Source organism: Polyergus mexicanus, unplaced genomic scaffold (genome assembly GCF_030449975.1).
Source record: "Polyergus mexicanus isolate NDT 795.1 unplaced genomic scaffold, iyPolMexi1.0 SCAF_17, whole genome shotgun sequence".
Lineage (NCBI taxonomy): Eukaryota > Metazoa > Arthropoda > Insecta > Hymenoptera > Formicidae > Polyergus > Polyergus mexicanus.
Window position 1 is genome coordinate 2,015,093 of NW_027223337.1, and position 11,839 is coordinate 2,026,931.

The window sequence follows — 11,839 nt, forward strand, 5'->3', positions numbered from 1 at the left end:
AATTACATTATTAATATTAAATATATCATATTAAAGAAATAATTTAAAAAGATAAAACGTTAAATATTATTCATTATTTCTATTATTTATTTATAGTCATCTTTTGAATCTTCGTATATAATAATTGAAGCATTATAATAAATAAAGGATAAAAAGTATAATTTATAGGTATCCCTACCCTCTTAGGATAATTTATGGTATCGTTTATTGAAAATACATTTTACGTAGAAGGATAAAAAGGATCCGCAATATCATAATTTCATTTGCGCGTAATGGACGATAATAAATCCCTCCAATGCCTCTGAAAGAAAAAAATAGATGAAATCATCAATGTTCAATCGACACAGACTACGAGCGACCGTGAACCAGTTGGCAAAGCGTTACGCAAAGCGAAGCAATTATAATAGCAAGCGATACTTGTGTTGCCTTATTTATCAGTGAATTATTGCGCGAAGTGGATTATTCCTAATTTCGCTCATGGCACTTTATATTATAAAACAAATCAGCATTACGCAGTGTCTAAGCACAGCAGGCCAAAATAATGAAATGTTTGTGTTAGCGACGATAGCGAATAAACGAAGAAAGCGTAGGAGTAACAGCGAGAATCAATTTAAATTCGTTCGCAGAATTTTAATATCCTGTCATTTCGGCATACGTCAAGTCCATATCGTCGCAGACTGCCTTGTATTTTTCCTTCTCTTCCCTTAGCTCGTCTAAAAACAAATAGCAATTTGTCGTCAATGCACATGAAAAAAAAAGAATATTATTTATCTTTTTTAGAATTAATTTTCTGGAATAATATGCTTCTTTTCTCGTACCTTCCTTCATATCCACTTCCTTTATCAAGGTTTTGACCGTCCTTTCGGCAGTAATCGCGCGCTTCTCCGCCTCCTTCAGTTTCTTCTTCAAGGATTTCAGTTGTATTTTAAAATCTTCTACTCGTTGATTCGCCTAAAAATTAAAGTAATCTAGGAATGATATAATGCCAATAATAATTCTTAGCGTATTATACTACGTCACCTTTTCCTCCGATACTTCGAGAGATTTCACAATATTTTGTACGATGAAGAGTTCGTCCTCGCGTTCTACAATTTTGCTATAAAGAAATAATATGAGATAATTTATATGCACGGATATGAAATGCAAGCTTTAATTAGTACACTTACGCTTCGCTGGTTTTCACTCTTTCTTCAGCAGCTTCCAACTCTTCTTCCACAAACTGTAATTTCCTAGCTATTTCATCAGATTTTGCGTCAGCATCCTCGGCAATTAATCTTGCGTCCTTCAACTCCGACATCAATTTTCCCATACGTTCTTCGTCCAAACGACTTCTATCCGCCAGAACGTTACACATTCTGCACGTAAGAAGAAAGAAAGATAATATTGCTTTATAAAGTACTACTGTAACATGTATCATTTCAATTCACGTTTACTAAAATTTACGACTGTAATGCATAATTTGCATAAAATTAAAACTTGCAATAATAACAATAAACCTTTGCGCGTCGTCCGCGAGTTCAGTTGCACGTGCCAATTTTGTCTGAGCAGAAAGACGCAATTCCTCCTTTTTGTGAAGGGTGGCTTCAATCTCCTGTACTTTCTTTGTCAAAATAGTACGATCTTGCTCAGCCTATATGTATATGTATTAATTGATATAAATAAAAAGCTCTCTTAATTTTTTAGTACATAATTGATATAGATTAAAATATTGATAGATTTTAAATTCTTTATAGTTTTCATCATATTATTATAGAAAATATCTTCTTTGTAAAAATATTATGACAAGTTTATAAAAATATCGTTCATCTTTTTGTATGAACTCTAGTTTAGAAAAATCATTAATGTTAATCATTATTACATACTTTAGACCAAGATTTTTCGCACTGCTCAAGATCGGCGGTCGATTGCTCCAAGTTAGCTTTTGCGATACTATAATCGCGTTCCATTTGGACCAATTTTTTCTCTAAATCCCTAAGGTCATCGTTTAGCCTGTCGGCTCTTATATTCTCCTGTTTCGCTTTCGTCTCATTAACTTCGACCTTTTCATTTGCAGCGTCCATCTCTAGCTTCAGCGCCGCGATTTTCTTCTTGATCGCCTCCATCGTGATGCGCGATAATTTCTAGCGCTTCTCCCTTATTAATTATCTTAATCGATCTCCCGAAACAATGCAAGTATAGATAAGCTAAAAGTATGACATAAAAAGTATCCTGAGAATTATGTGATTAATCTTCAAATTTATAAATCATATCCTTAATTTAAATCTAGATTGAATGATATCTATACGTTATTTTAATAATTCTAATAAAATTTGTTAAGTACAATCCGTACTTTATACATATAAGTATAACGAAAAAGGAAGACACGGATGGTGCAACCAAGAATTACCTCGTACTATTCACCGCGAGGGTTTTATCTAGTCTCATTCGATAATAATATTATCACTCTATTAATCGCGCGTACCGAGAGCGATTAATAGATTGCGTAAAGCACCCCTCGACAGATCGTTTAATAAATTTCGCGCGGTGATGCTAGACGAACAGAGAAATTCCTACTAAAGGGGACACTCACTGTGATCGTGACGATGATCCGCGGGGAGAATGTACAACCGGATGCCTTCGACAGCTAAGTTAAAATAAAATGAAATCAGTCGACGACGGTGCCGGCCGCCTTCCCGAACTCCCCGATCCAATCCAATTCTATAATTGCTTGGGGACTTTGGCTGTCGTCCCGAAACTTACCCTCCGGGCTCTTCGCCGATCTTCGTCATCGATGTAGCTGCTCACGAAACGCGATATCCGTCCTTTCCCATGCTATTCTCGGCCCCAAAAAAGTATCCCGTTCCTGTTTTCCATCGGCCACGTAATCGACCTCTCGTTGTAAACAGCTTAGCCAGTCTACGTCAATCTTCGACATACGTGATTGACATTATAGGCCGTTAATTAAAATGTCAATCGGCATGGACCAGCTTCGAATCTTCCCGCTGGTCAGCCCCGCCGAGTAAACAGGTTAACGTCAAACGCGGGAGCTTTAGACAAAGCTTTCGATGAAACGAGAATGAAGCTTAAGAGATTCGAGAATTGTAAAATTTTAATTAAGGAATTAATTTTTTTTTTTTAATAGAGGATTCGTAGGATGAAACTATAAAGTTGTAGATCTAAAAATTGACCCAATCTCTTATAAAAATTCGTCAAATTAAAAATTGCGAATTCAATCGATCTGCGGAATCAGTTGTGAATTAAAAAATTGGTGAATAGAAAATAAAAATTTTAATTTTATATAATATTATATAAATATTTAATAAGAATAAAAAATAAGACAATTAAATCTAGCGAAAGATATATTTAATAATTTGATTGATTTATTTTTACAACAGTCTCAGATTATATAACACGTAGCTTCTTCATATATGCCACTATGAGATGCTGCATATGACAAGAGAGCTACATGAATGAAATTCTAAGATAAGAATGTTTTGATGCAACTTCATTAGATTAATCATAAACATTTCTTAACTTATATACCTATTATGTGAGGTCGATTTTCTGATCGATTTACAAGTATAGATTTGTAAGTAAACTTATATAATATTGAAAATTTTATTGACAATAAAAAGTAATGCAGTCCAGTCGTGTTTGGAAAGAGTTAATTTGCGACTATTATATCTTGAATCTTTCTTCGAAGTATATGTATCGATATACTCTTACTAATTTTTGCATATGGCACGCAGTAAAGACATTGATTATAGTTCAATAGAAATATAGTCGTTCAATCATTGAACATGAACGATATATCTGAAAGTAATAGACTGTGCGAATGCTTATATCATTCTTTTTGCGCATATATATGCTTCGTAAATATCCCGAAGTATCGAAAAAGCGGTGCATATTGACAGAGTTTTGGCAAGATGTAATACATGTATATATATATATATATATATATATATATATATATATATATATATCTTTATATATATGATCTTTATATATATATATATATATATATATATATATATATATATAAAGATCAGCGTTTCAAGAAAATCGCTCGAAACAATATCAATATCAAATATGATTATATCGCGCATATAATATGTAAATGCATCATTTCTCTGGCACGACAGCTTTATATATAATGAGAAAAACGCAAATTGCGTAACAAAAAGTTTACTAACACGATATTAATCACAGTGCGCAACCATCAAGAAATAAAAATAAGTATTAAATAAATAGTATAAATCTGCATAATTAATGCAAATATAATATTTGCAATTAATGCAAATTAAAAAGCGTAACAAGATATCGATTTCCGTTTGCGATAATATCACAAATATCGATGTATGAATTTAACAAATGCCTCGTAGGCTAGTAAGTACAAAGTGAAAAAATAGAGAAAAAGAGAACAAATATAAAATAGTTTACAAAATATGTCACAGATTTTTTTCAATATCGCTCAACTCGAAGTGCAATGCGATCGATTATTAAAGTTAAGTTACACATTATGATATACACTTATTTCACAAATTAACGTACACTTTACGCTGGGCGGAGATAAGAAAGACGACATTTTAAATTCATCAAACCCACGGCGTTTCGGAAAAAAAAAAAAGATTTAGAAGGTGCTAATACGCCATTGATGAGAGCAACATCGTCATCTGGAAAGATTAGATCCTGTTTCCGAGTCGACGGACATCAACAGCACATAAATTGGCGTATACGTGAGAAGCAGGTGCACGGCGTCTTCGCGATCGAGCGCTCGTAATTGTTGTACCAGCGAACCAACGGTGCATTCTGCACCCGCACAGTTTAGTAATCTGCGGATCAAAGTAATTCAAAATAAAAAATTGTGTTACGTACGACGCAATCGGCCTATTTCAGAAATACCTCAGAATGGGACTGTCTACTGTACTATCCAGTTGGGCTACGCGATCGCCTAAGCCAAGTCTCACGGCGAGTAAGCACCAATCTCTTCCATGATGATCAGGTGGATCTAGCATCTGCGCCAATCGCCGTTGTACAGCGGGCTTTATATATTTCACAGGTTGCTTTGGTCCAGGAACGTAATTCTCCATCAACGGTAGCCCACAGCCGACTATCTCCCACACTGTTTCTTGCCGGTCGTTTAGAGGATTTTTAAGAGTTGCCTCTTCGAAATTTTTATCGATTAAAGCCGATATGATTGTGCTTGGTGCCCACGAGTGAATTACCTGTAAATGTATCGGTTAAAATAGATTTAATCAATCTTTTTATTTTATAATAAATAAATTAAGGTATGTGTTTTAATCTTCATTGACCTCGTCGTATTCTCGAAGCTGGCTAGGACTTAGCCAATGTCTCTCGAGTAACATTCCCGGCGCGACTAATTCAATAGTCGTGTCCATCGCGTCCAAGATCACGCTAAGAAGAGCGAAGCATTGCGCACTGGAACCGCGCGGTCCGCGAACTTGGATTTCGACACAACTATGTTCTTCTTCTTCAAAGGTAATTATGCTCTCGCAAGGTCCAAGACATAGTTTTGATCCTCGCCACCACTGATATAAATCCGAATTAGTTGGATCCCATGTTTGAGTAATCTTTCTCAGTTGCGCCTATACATCGATTTTATTATTTTAATATTTCTATTATATTTTTTTTTTATTAAGAACATTGATTACCTGTAAATGCGTAAATATCGCTGTCAAATGATATAAAGGTGCTTCTTCTGGACAAAGACGTAAACCAGCGTGAGGTAATGCATTCGAGCATGGTTTCCAAGGTTCCCATAAACCTGGAAGACGTTCTACGAGATTTAAGCAGGGTATCTCGTATTCCACTTCGTCGTCATCTACTTCGCACTAAAATATAGTCATAAAGTCAGATAATAATCAATCGATTGATCACATCTCTCTTCGAACGTACCGGAACGCATAAATTCACCGCTTGTAAAGCTTGCAAAGCTTGTGCAGCGGGACATGGACATCGCGCCTGAAAATCTTCCAACGTATAAACGCCAGTAGTTCGGCCGCCCAATCGTCCTCTTTGATCGGGACTCAGTTGCCAATTCAGCACATCCTGCCAAAACCACTCGGGACTAAGTACTATCAGATTTCCAGGCAGAAGAATGCATTCCCCCAAATTCTGTTATTTTATAGATTTACAATAGAAAAGAAAATACATTTTTTAGTGTAAAATAAATTGTAATTATAAACTACAAACCTGTAATTGTAATCCGAGATGTTTACAATGTTCCAAACAAACTAAAGGATTGATTCTTCGAATCTCGTTCAAAAATTCCTCCTGCGGGAGCATTAAAGGAGGCACTTCTAATGATTGCACGTACGACCTCCACGCTTCGGCGAGACCGGTCCACACTAAGGCGCTCTATAATACATGAATAACATCCATAGTAACGGAATTGTGCACTATCTGGATAACACATTGATGCGGAAAATATATACAAGAAATAGAGATAGAAAGAGATTTTTTCTTTTCTTTTCTTTAAGATTGATAATAGTGCATGTATGTATATATGGAAGAAAGCATTAGTGCAACTATTGAACCAAAGTACAGAGTTTTAGTTTATACATATCACTCAGTTAGTTAAAGGAATTGAGAAGTATTTCGACCTGTTTATCAAGATTCGCCAGGGGCACGTACGTAGCCGCGGCACGCGGCGCGTCACGTCGGAGAATACTTTCTGCAACTTCCGGTCCATCCTACATCATGCATTGCATGCATTAAGGCTGATGTTAATAAACATTAATGGCCAAATAATCAGCAACTAAAACATATGTTCTTAATAAATTCGATTCGATGTGATGTATATGTATGTATATATATATATATATATATATATATGTATATATATATATATATATATATATATATATATATATATATCATATAAATAATATGATATCGAAAACGTTTATTAGAAAAGGTGCGCTCAATCAGTCAAACATCGCAAACAATCAAATGTCATCGATAGTCACGAGACATACAAGGTACTCTCAATGCTTTCAATTATTTGTACATATATATATCAAATCAACCATGCATCATGGATGATAAGAAAGGAAAATCGTTTAAGTGAGTAAAAATTATTGCATTATTTTCTGGGAGTCAATGTTTGATTCGACAGTAAATTAATACTGCAAATTTCGAGATTGATGAATGAATTATACAGATAACGTACAGCGTAATGTGGTATTCCATCATTGAACAGAACCGTTTCGTGAAGAATTAACGCACACATATATTACACATGCTGTACAGATTAGTATATAATTCTTGCAAGAATGTAATTATTTACACAAGATTGCATTAGCACTTGCTCATATTGACAGGCTGCAAAATTGAACGATTCTGTTCTCGCACATATTTAGTATCAAGCATACTGATATCATGCATTACTGATATATTTTGGAATGGATTAAAAACATATGAATAGTATTTGATTGCGAAAATAAAATGTTAAAATTAGAAGAGATTATACAAATTCTCATCATAAAAAGAAAGATTTGCTAAATACAAGATTGCTCGTCAATTTTAATTGCTGCATAAATAAGCAAAGATATTTAAAACGATGAGAAGAAGATAACACCTCTTCTAATATTATATATGAAGTATAATATATATTTATATATCTGTACAAAAAATGTAATCGCTTCACCTCGAGAAATTCCATTCTTGCACTATTTAAGTACGATCTTAGGAGTTTGAGGCCAGGACTAGAGGGATTAGTTGCATCCAATGCTACCATTTGAGGTTCCTCTCCCAAAATCGATGTAAAATCTTTCAGAAATGGCGAAAGCGGTGCGAGAAGATTGCCGCCATTAGAATTTGGGGCTACAGGTTCCGGCGCATAAGTGCCGACTAAAATTACTTTTACGTCGTTGCATTTGCCGCCAAATCCTTCAATAGAAAAAAATTGCAAAAGTCAGAAATATGTAATTTAGCTTCGATCAAATTAATTATGATATAAAAAGAAGATTTGAAATGTAAAAAGGTCTTACCAACATTACTTGGATTAATACGGTCTAAGATAAACTGCAGCCAGAATTTTATCTGTTGAAGTTGAACGGTTAGTGGCTCTCTCAAACTGACTGTAATAAGATGCACTGCTGGCTGTTGGAATGTAAGTACATAGTGATAAGATGCCAGAAATTCTTCGCGTCCACATAACTCCCAAAAAACGCACTCGCCACCTAATCAATGCATATAAATATTATTAAATTTAAAATACTTGAATAAATTATATTACATAATTAAAAATATATTACAGAAATATTTATCCATATTACACAATATTATAACTCTATTAAGCCAAGTATTTTAATATAATTCGCTTACCTACATTACCACGACTCCACTCCACCCCCTGAGTACCTTCATACTCACTATCGCTATACTCAAAGCTGAGAGAACCGTGCTTACTTGTCACGTCAAGTTCAATACTTGGTTCTCTCTAAACATCAATAATTTTTATTATTTAGAATTTATATGTCTATTCAGAATTTATATATTTTATATAGTATGATATACCTTCGCGCTACAATTCTGACTTCTGGATCTTCGAAAAAAACCGAAACTAAATATTCCAGATTTCAAAGAATTGATTAACGATGATTTCCCAGATGCGCAATGCCCGAGCAGTCTTATGTGCAGCCGGTCTATCGGTCTGTGCGTCGGTTGTAGCTGACGAATGTAATTTTCGCGCTGATTTGGCTAAAAATGGATTAAAATGAGAATTGAGAATTCCTCCAAATGTGGGAAGTATTCTCGTATTGTAGAAGTACTTACATTTCGCAACTTATCTAATAAATTTGCGATATCCGGATAGCCGTACTTAATTGCAGTGACGTCTGCTCGAATCCCGCGATTCGTCTTATCGACGTCGCAACCAGCAAGGCACAAATGTCTGACCAGATTAATATGCCCGTATCGAGCAGCCACATGTAACGCCGTGAGACCATGTTTGTTCGGTATATCCAAATCGATTCCGCTTTCTATCAGCAGAGTCGTCATTCCCTCATCGCCAGTTTCGCAAGCGATATGCAAAAGAGTGTCTTCTTTCTGAACAATAACATGTTATATCATTTTATCCGCGGATTATCTTTCGACATTGGCAAAATAAGCAAAAGATTCCTTACAGAGTCTTTTATGTTTAATGGAGCACCCTGCAACAGTAACTGAGAAACAACCTCAACACAGCCTCGCTTCACAGCACTGATCATTGCTCCGCCGAGACTCTGAGGGACTTCAGATTCCTGTGCATAGAAAGAATACAATTTTTGTCGAAATCATATAATTAATTTATCTCTATAATATCATAAAATTACTATGTTTTATTGCATAGCAAACATGAACTTGAAGAAAGATTATACTTTTCACTAACTAAGGTATACATGTGTGTGTGTGTGTATAATAATAAAGAAAAATTGTTTTTTTGACTTAAAAATGTATATTGTTTGAAAAATAATTTCCGTATATATAATATACGATAGCACACAGATCAATGTCATATCGAGACAAAAGTTGGTAAAAAAATGCATAGAATCGATATATATAACACATTAAAAACAAAATGCACAATAAACCAGTATTATTGGACAATGAGAAGTTTCTTTTTTTTCAGGAACACACCGTAAGAATCCAAGGATGTTTAAGGCACGATTCAGCACTTCCTCTTTCTCTAAAATAAGGAAATTTTTCTCTTTTAGGATATTCTCATCTTTAATAAAAAAGTCAAACAAATCTATAATTTTTTTGCAACTTACTTCGGATCCTTGATCAACAAGGATCGTATAAAGTCTTTGGCAATCTCGGATACATTATTGAAATATTCATTGTCAAATTGATACTGGCAAGCAGCAACGTTTGCGTATGTCTCTTGCTTGTCTTCGCCTAAAAATGGCGAAGCTCCGCTCAGTAGAATATACGTCAATACACCAACAGCCCAAAGATCAGTTCCCAAGCTGAGTGGTTCATAATTGACGATTTCGGGTGCCACAAATTCTGGTGTACCAAATAATGCTCTGTGTTCTGAACCAGGTACCAGTCGATGCGATAGACCTAAATCTGTAAGAATAATAATATATTTGTATTGATGATTTTAGTATTTTAATGTTATAGATATTACCTATTAATTTAATGCTAGGCATCGGTGGTGTTGTCGACAATAGAATATTCTCAGGCTTAATATCCAGATGAGCAACTTGGTGGGAATGTAAATGACTAAGTGCCATTAAAACTTGGCGTACCTTAAGAAAGATATGAAATTAATGGATAATAATAACTAGATATTTATTAACTGCTATATATTTACGTACCACATGAGCAGCTTCTATTTCACCAGATGGAGCCCAATGAAATAATTCACCTCCAGTAATCAACTCCAAAAGCAATACAACTGTTGTTCCTGTATCTATTACTTTGTACAAGGAAACAATGTTAGGATGCCTTAACCGAGCCAAAAGACCAGCTTCTCTTGCTAAAAAAAAAAAAAAAAAAAAAAAAAAAATTAAATTACTTTATTATAATATTTTGAAAATGAATATATATCTCCACAATGTATTACAACTATATAAGAACTACCAATATCTGCAGCAGCTACACCCCTGGCAACTCGTCTTTTTCTCATTATTTTTGCAGCATACAATGCATCAGTTTTTATTTCCTTGCATTTTCGTACAATAGCAAATTGACCCCTGTAGTTCACAAATTTATAAACATATTTATAAACAAATTTATAACATTATCAAATAATTAATAATTATCAAAGAAAGTATCAGTTACAAATAATGATACTTACTTGCCAATCTCTTCAAGCAACTGATAGTTCTTTTCAATCGGCTCATGGTGGACCTCCATTAAAGTATTCCACTCAAAATCTAAACAATAAATATATTGCTCTGTTGCATAATTTCGAAAAAAAGAGAATTAATTAGTTTATATATCAATATTGAATTAGTCATCATAAAATAAATATTATTATCAATATATATTTATAGCTATGGAAATTTTATATTATAAATATTATATTATATTATATTATATTATATTATATGCTTCTTAGATAAAAATAAAATTTAAGTGCGATAACGCTGGATAATTGAATAGGATAAAAAAATGTTGGATAGTTCTCAAATACAATGAATAACATGTCAAAATGACATTATAAAAATCAATTTATAATGACAGTCATGCACAAATCTAAACAGCATATAGAAAATAATTGTCGAAAATTTCTAAGCCGATAATGAAATATCACACAATTTGTTGTAATTATAGTCGCGATAATATCTCTAACATCATATTTAAGAGCAAAGGGTTGAATCGCGCCCGTTGTCAAATTTCAGAGGGACGATTCCGAGACGCGGTGGATGAAAAGTCAAGCCGATTTCTTACTACCGTTAGACATTTCCAACTGGCAAGATGGGCCCGGCATCATCTCCCGATCGTGTTCATCGTTCGATCTATCCGAACAGCTTTGAGTCTCGCGAAGAGCCGTTACGAAAATTATGTGGCATTCGACGGCCTTCACCCATGCCGGCCGCCCCACACTCCCACACACACAATCGATATACTTGTGTCGCGCGGAACGCCATCTTGCTACCCAGTGATGCCAGAAACGGGTCCCGCGGCTCACGGGTCAGCAATGGAAGGGATAACGCACACAAGCGAACTGCGCTGCGCAGAACGCACATGTACGCGGTTCGCGCTTGTGTGCCTTATCCCTTCCATTGCTGACCCATGAGCCGCGGGACCCGTTTCTGGCATCACTGTTGCTACCACCGGGCCGGTTTTCTATAACGCTCATTGTCAGTGACGCTCAAACTCTCCCAGCAACGAGTCAATTATT

General features: G+C 34.9%; 2 protein-coding genes across 4 annotated transcripts; both read right to left on the reverse strand.

Moving 5' to 3' along the window:
• Window positions 1–591: 591 nt before the first annotated feature.
• Window positions 592–2,102, reverse strand: LOC138940669 (tropomyosin-2). Its single transcript, XM_070309778.1, has 6 exons — window positions 1,863–2,102; window positions 1,497–1,630; window positions 1,167–1,355; window positions 1,021–1,096; window positions 819–951; window positions 592–713 (listed from the first exon to the last, which is right to left on the reverse strand). Exons 1-6 carry the CDS (start codon window positions 2,100–2,102, stop codon window positions 631–633), a joined length of 855 nt encoding a protein of 284 aa, XP_070165879.1. The 3' UTR covers window positions 592–630.
• A 1,941-nt stretch (window positions 2,103–4,043) lies between these two features.
• On the reverse strand, window positions 4,044–11,552 carry LOC138940715 (death-associated protein kinase 1). 3 transcript variants are annotated; one of them, XM_070309847.1, is made up of 20 exons: window positions 11,389–11,552; window positions 10,790–10,868; window positions 10,573–10,685; window positions 10,308–10,468; window positions 10,118–10,238; window positions 9,756–10,056; window positions 9,622–9,670; window positions 9,129–9,245; window positions 8,779–9,051; window positions 8,521–8,703; window positions 8,329–8,443; window positions 7,992–8,183; window positions 7,649–7,890; window positions 6,603–6,692; window positions 6,193–6,357; window positions 5,896–6,114; window positions 5,652–5,831; window positions 5,292–5,585; window positions 4,882–5,204; window positions 4,044–4,811 (listed from the first exon to the last, which is right to left on the reverse strand). In XM_070309847.1, the coding sequence occupies exons 1-20, from the start codon at window positions 11,426–11,428 to the stop codon at window positions 4,649–4,651; spliced, it is 3,420 nt and encodes a 1,139-aa protein (XP_070165948.1). In that variant the 5' UTR covers window positions 11,429–11,552; the 3' UTR covers window positions 4,044–4,648. The 3 variants fall into 3 exon arrangements, with proteins under 3 accessions (XP_070165948.1, XP_070165947.1, XP_070165949.1); XM_070309846.1 differs by having other exon boundaries at window positions 11,386–11,552; XM_070309848.1 differs by lacking the exon at window positions 6,603–6,692 and having other exon boundaries at window positions 11,386–11,552.
• Window positions 11,553–11,839: the final 287 nt, after the last annotated feature.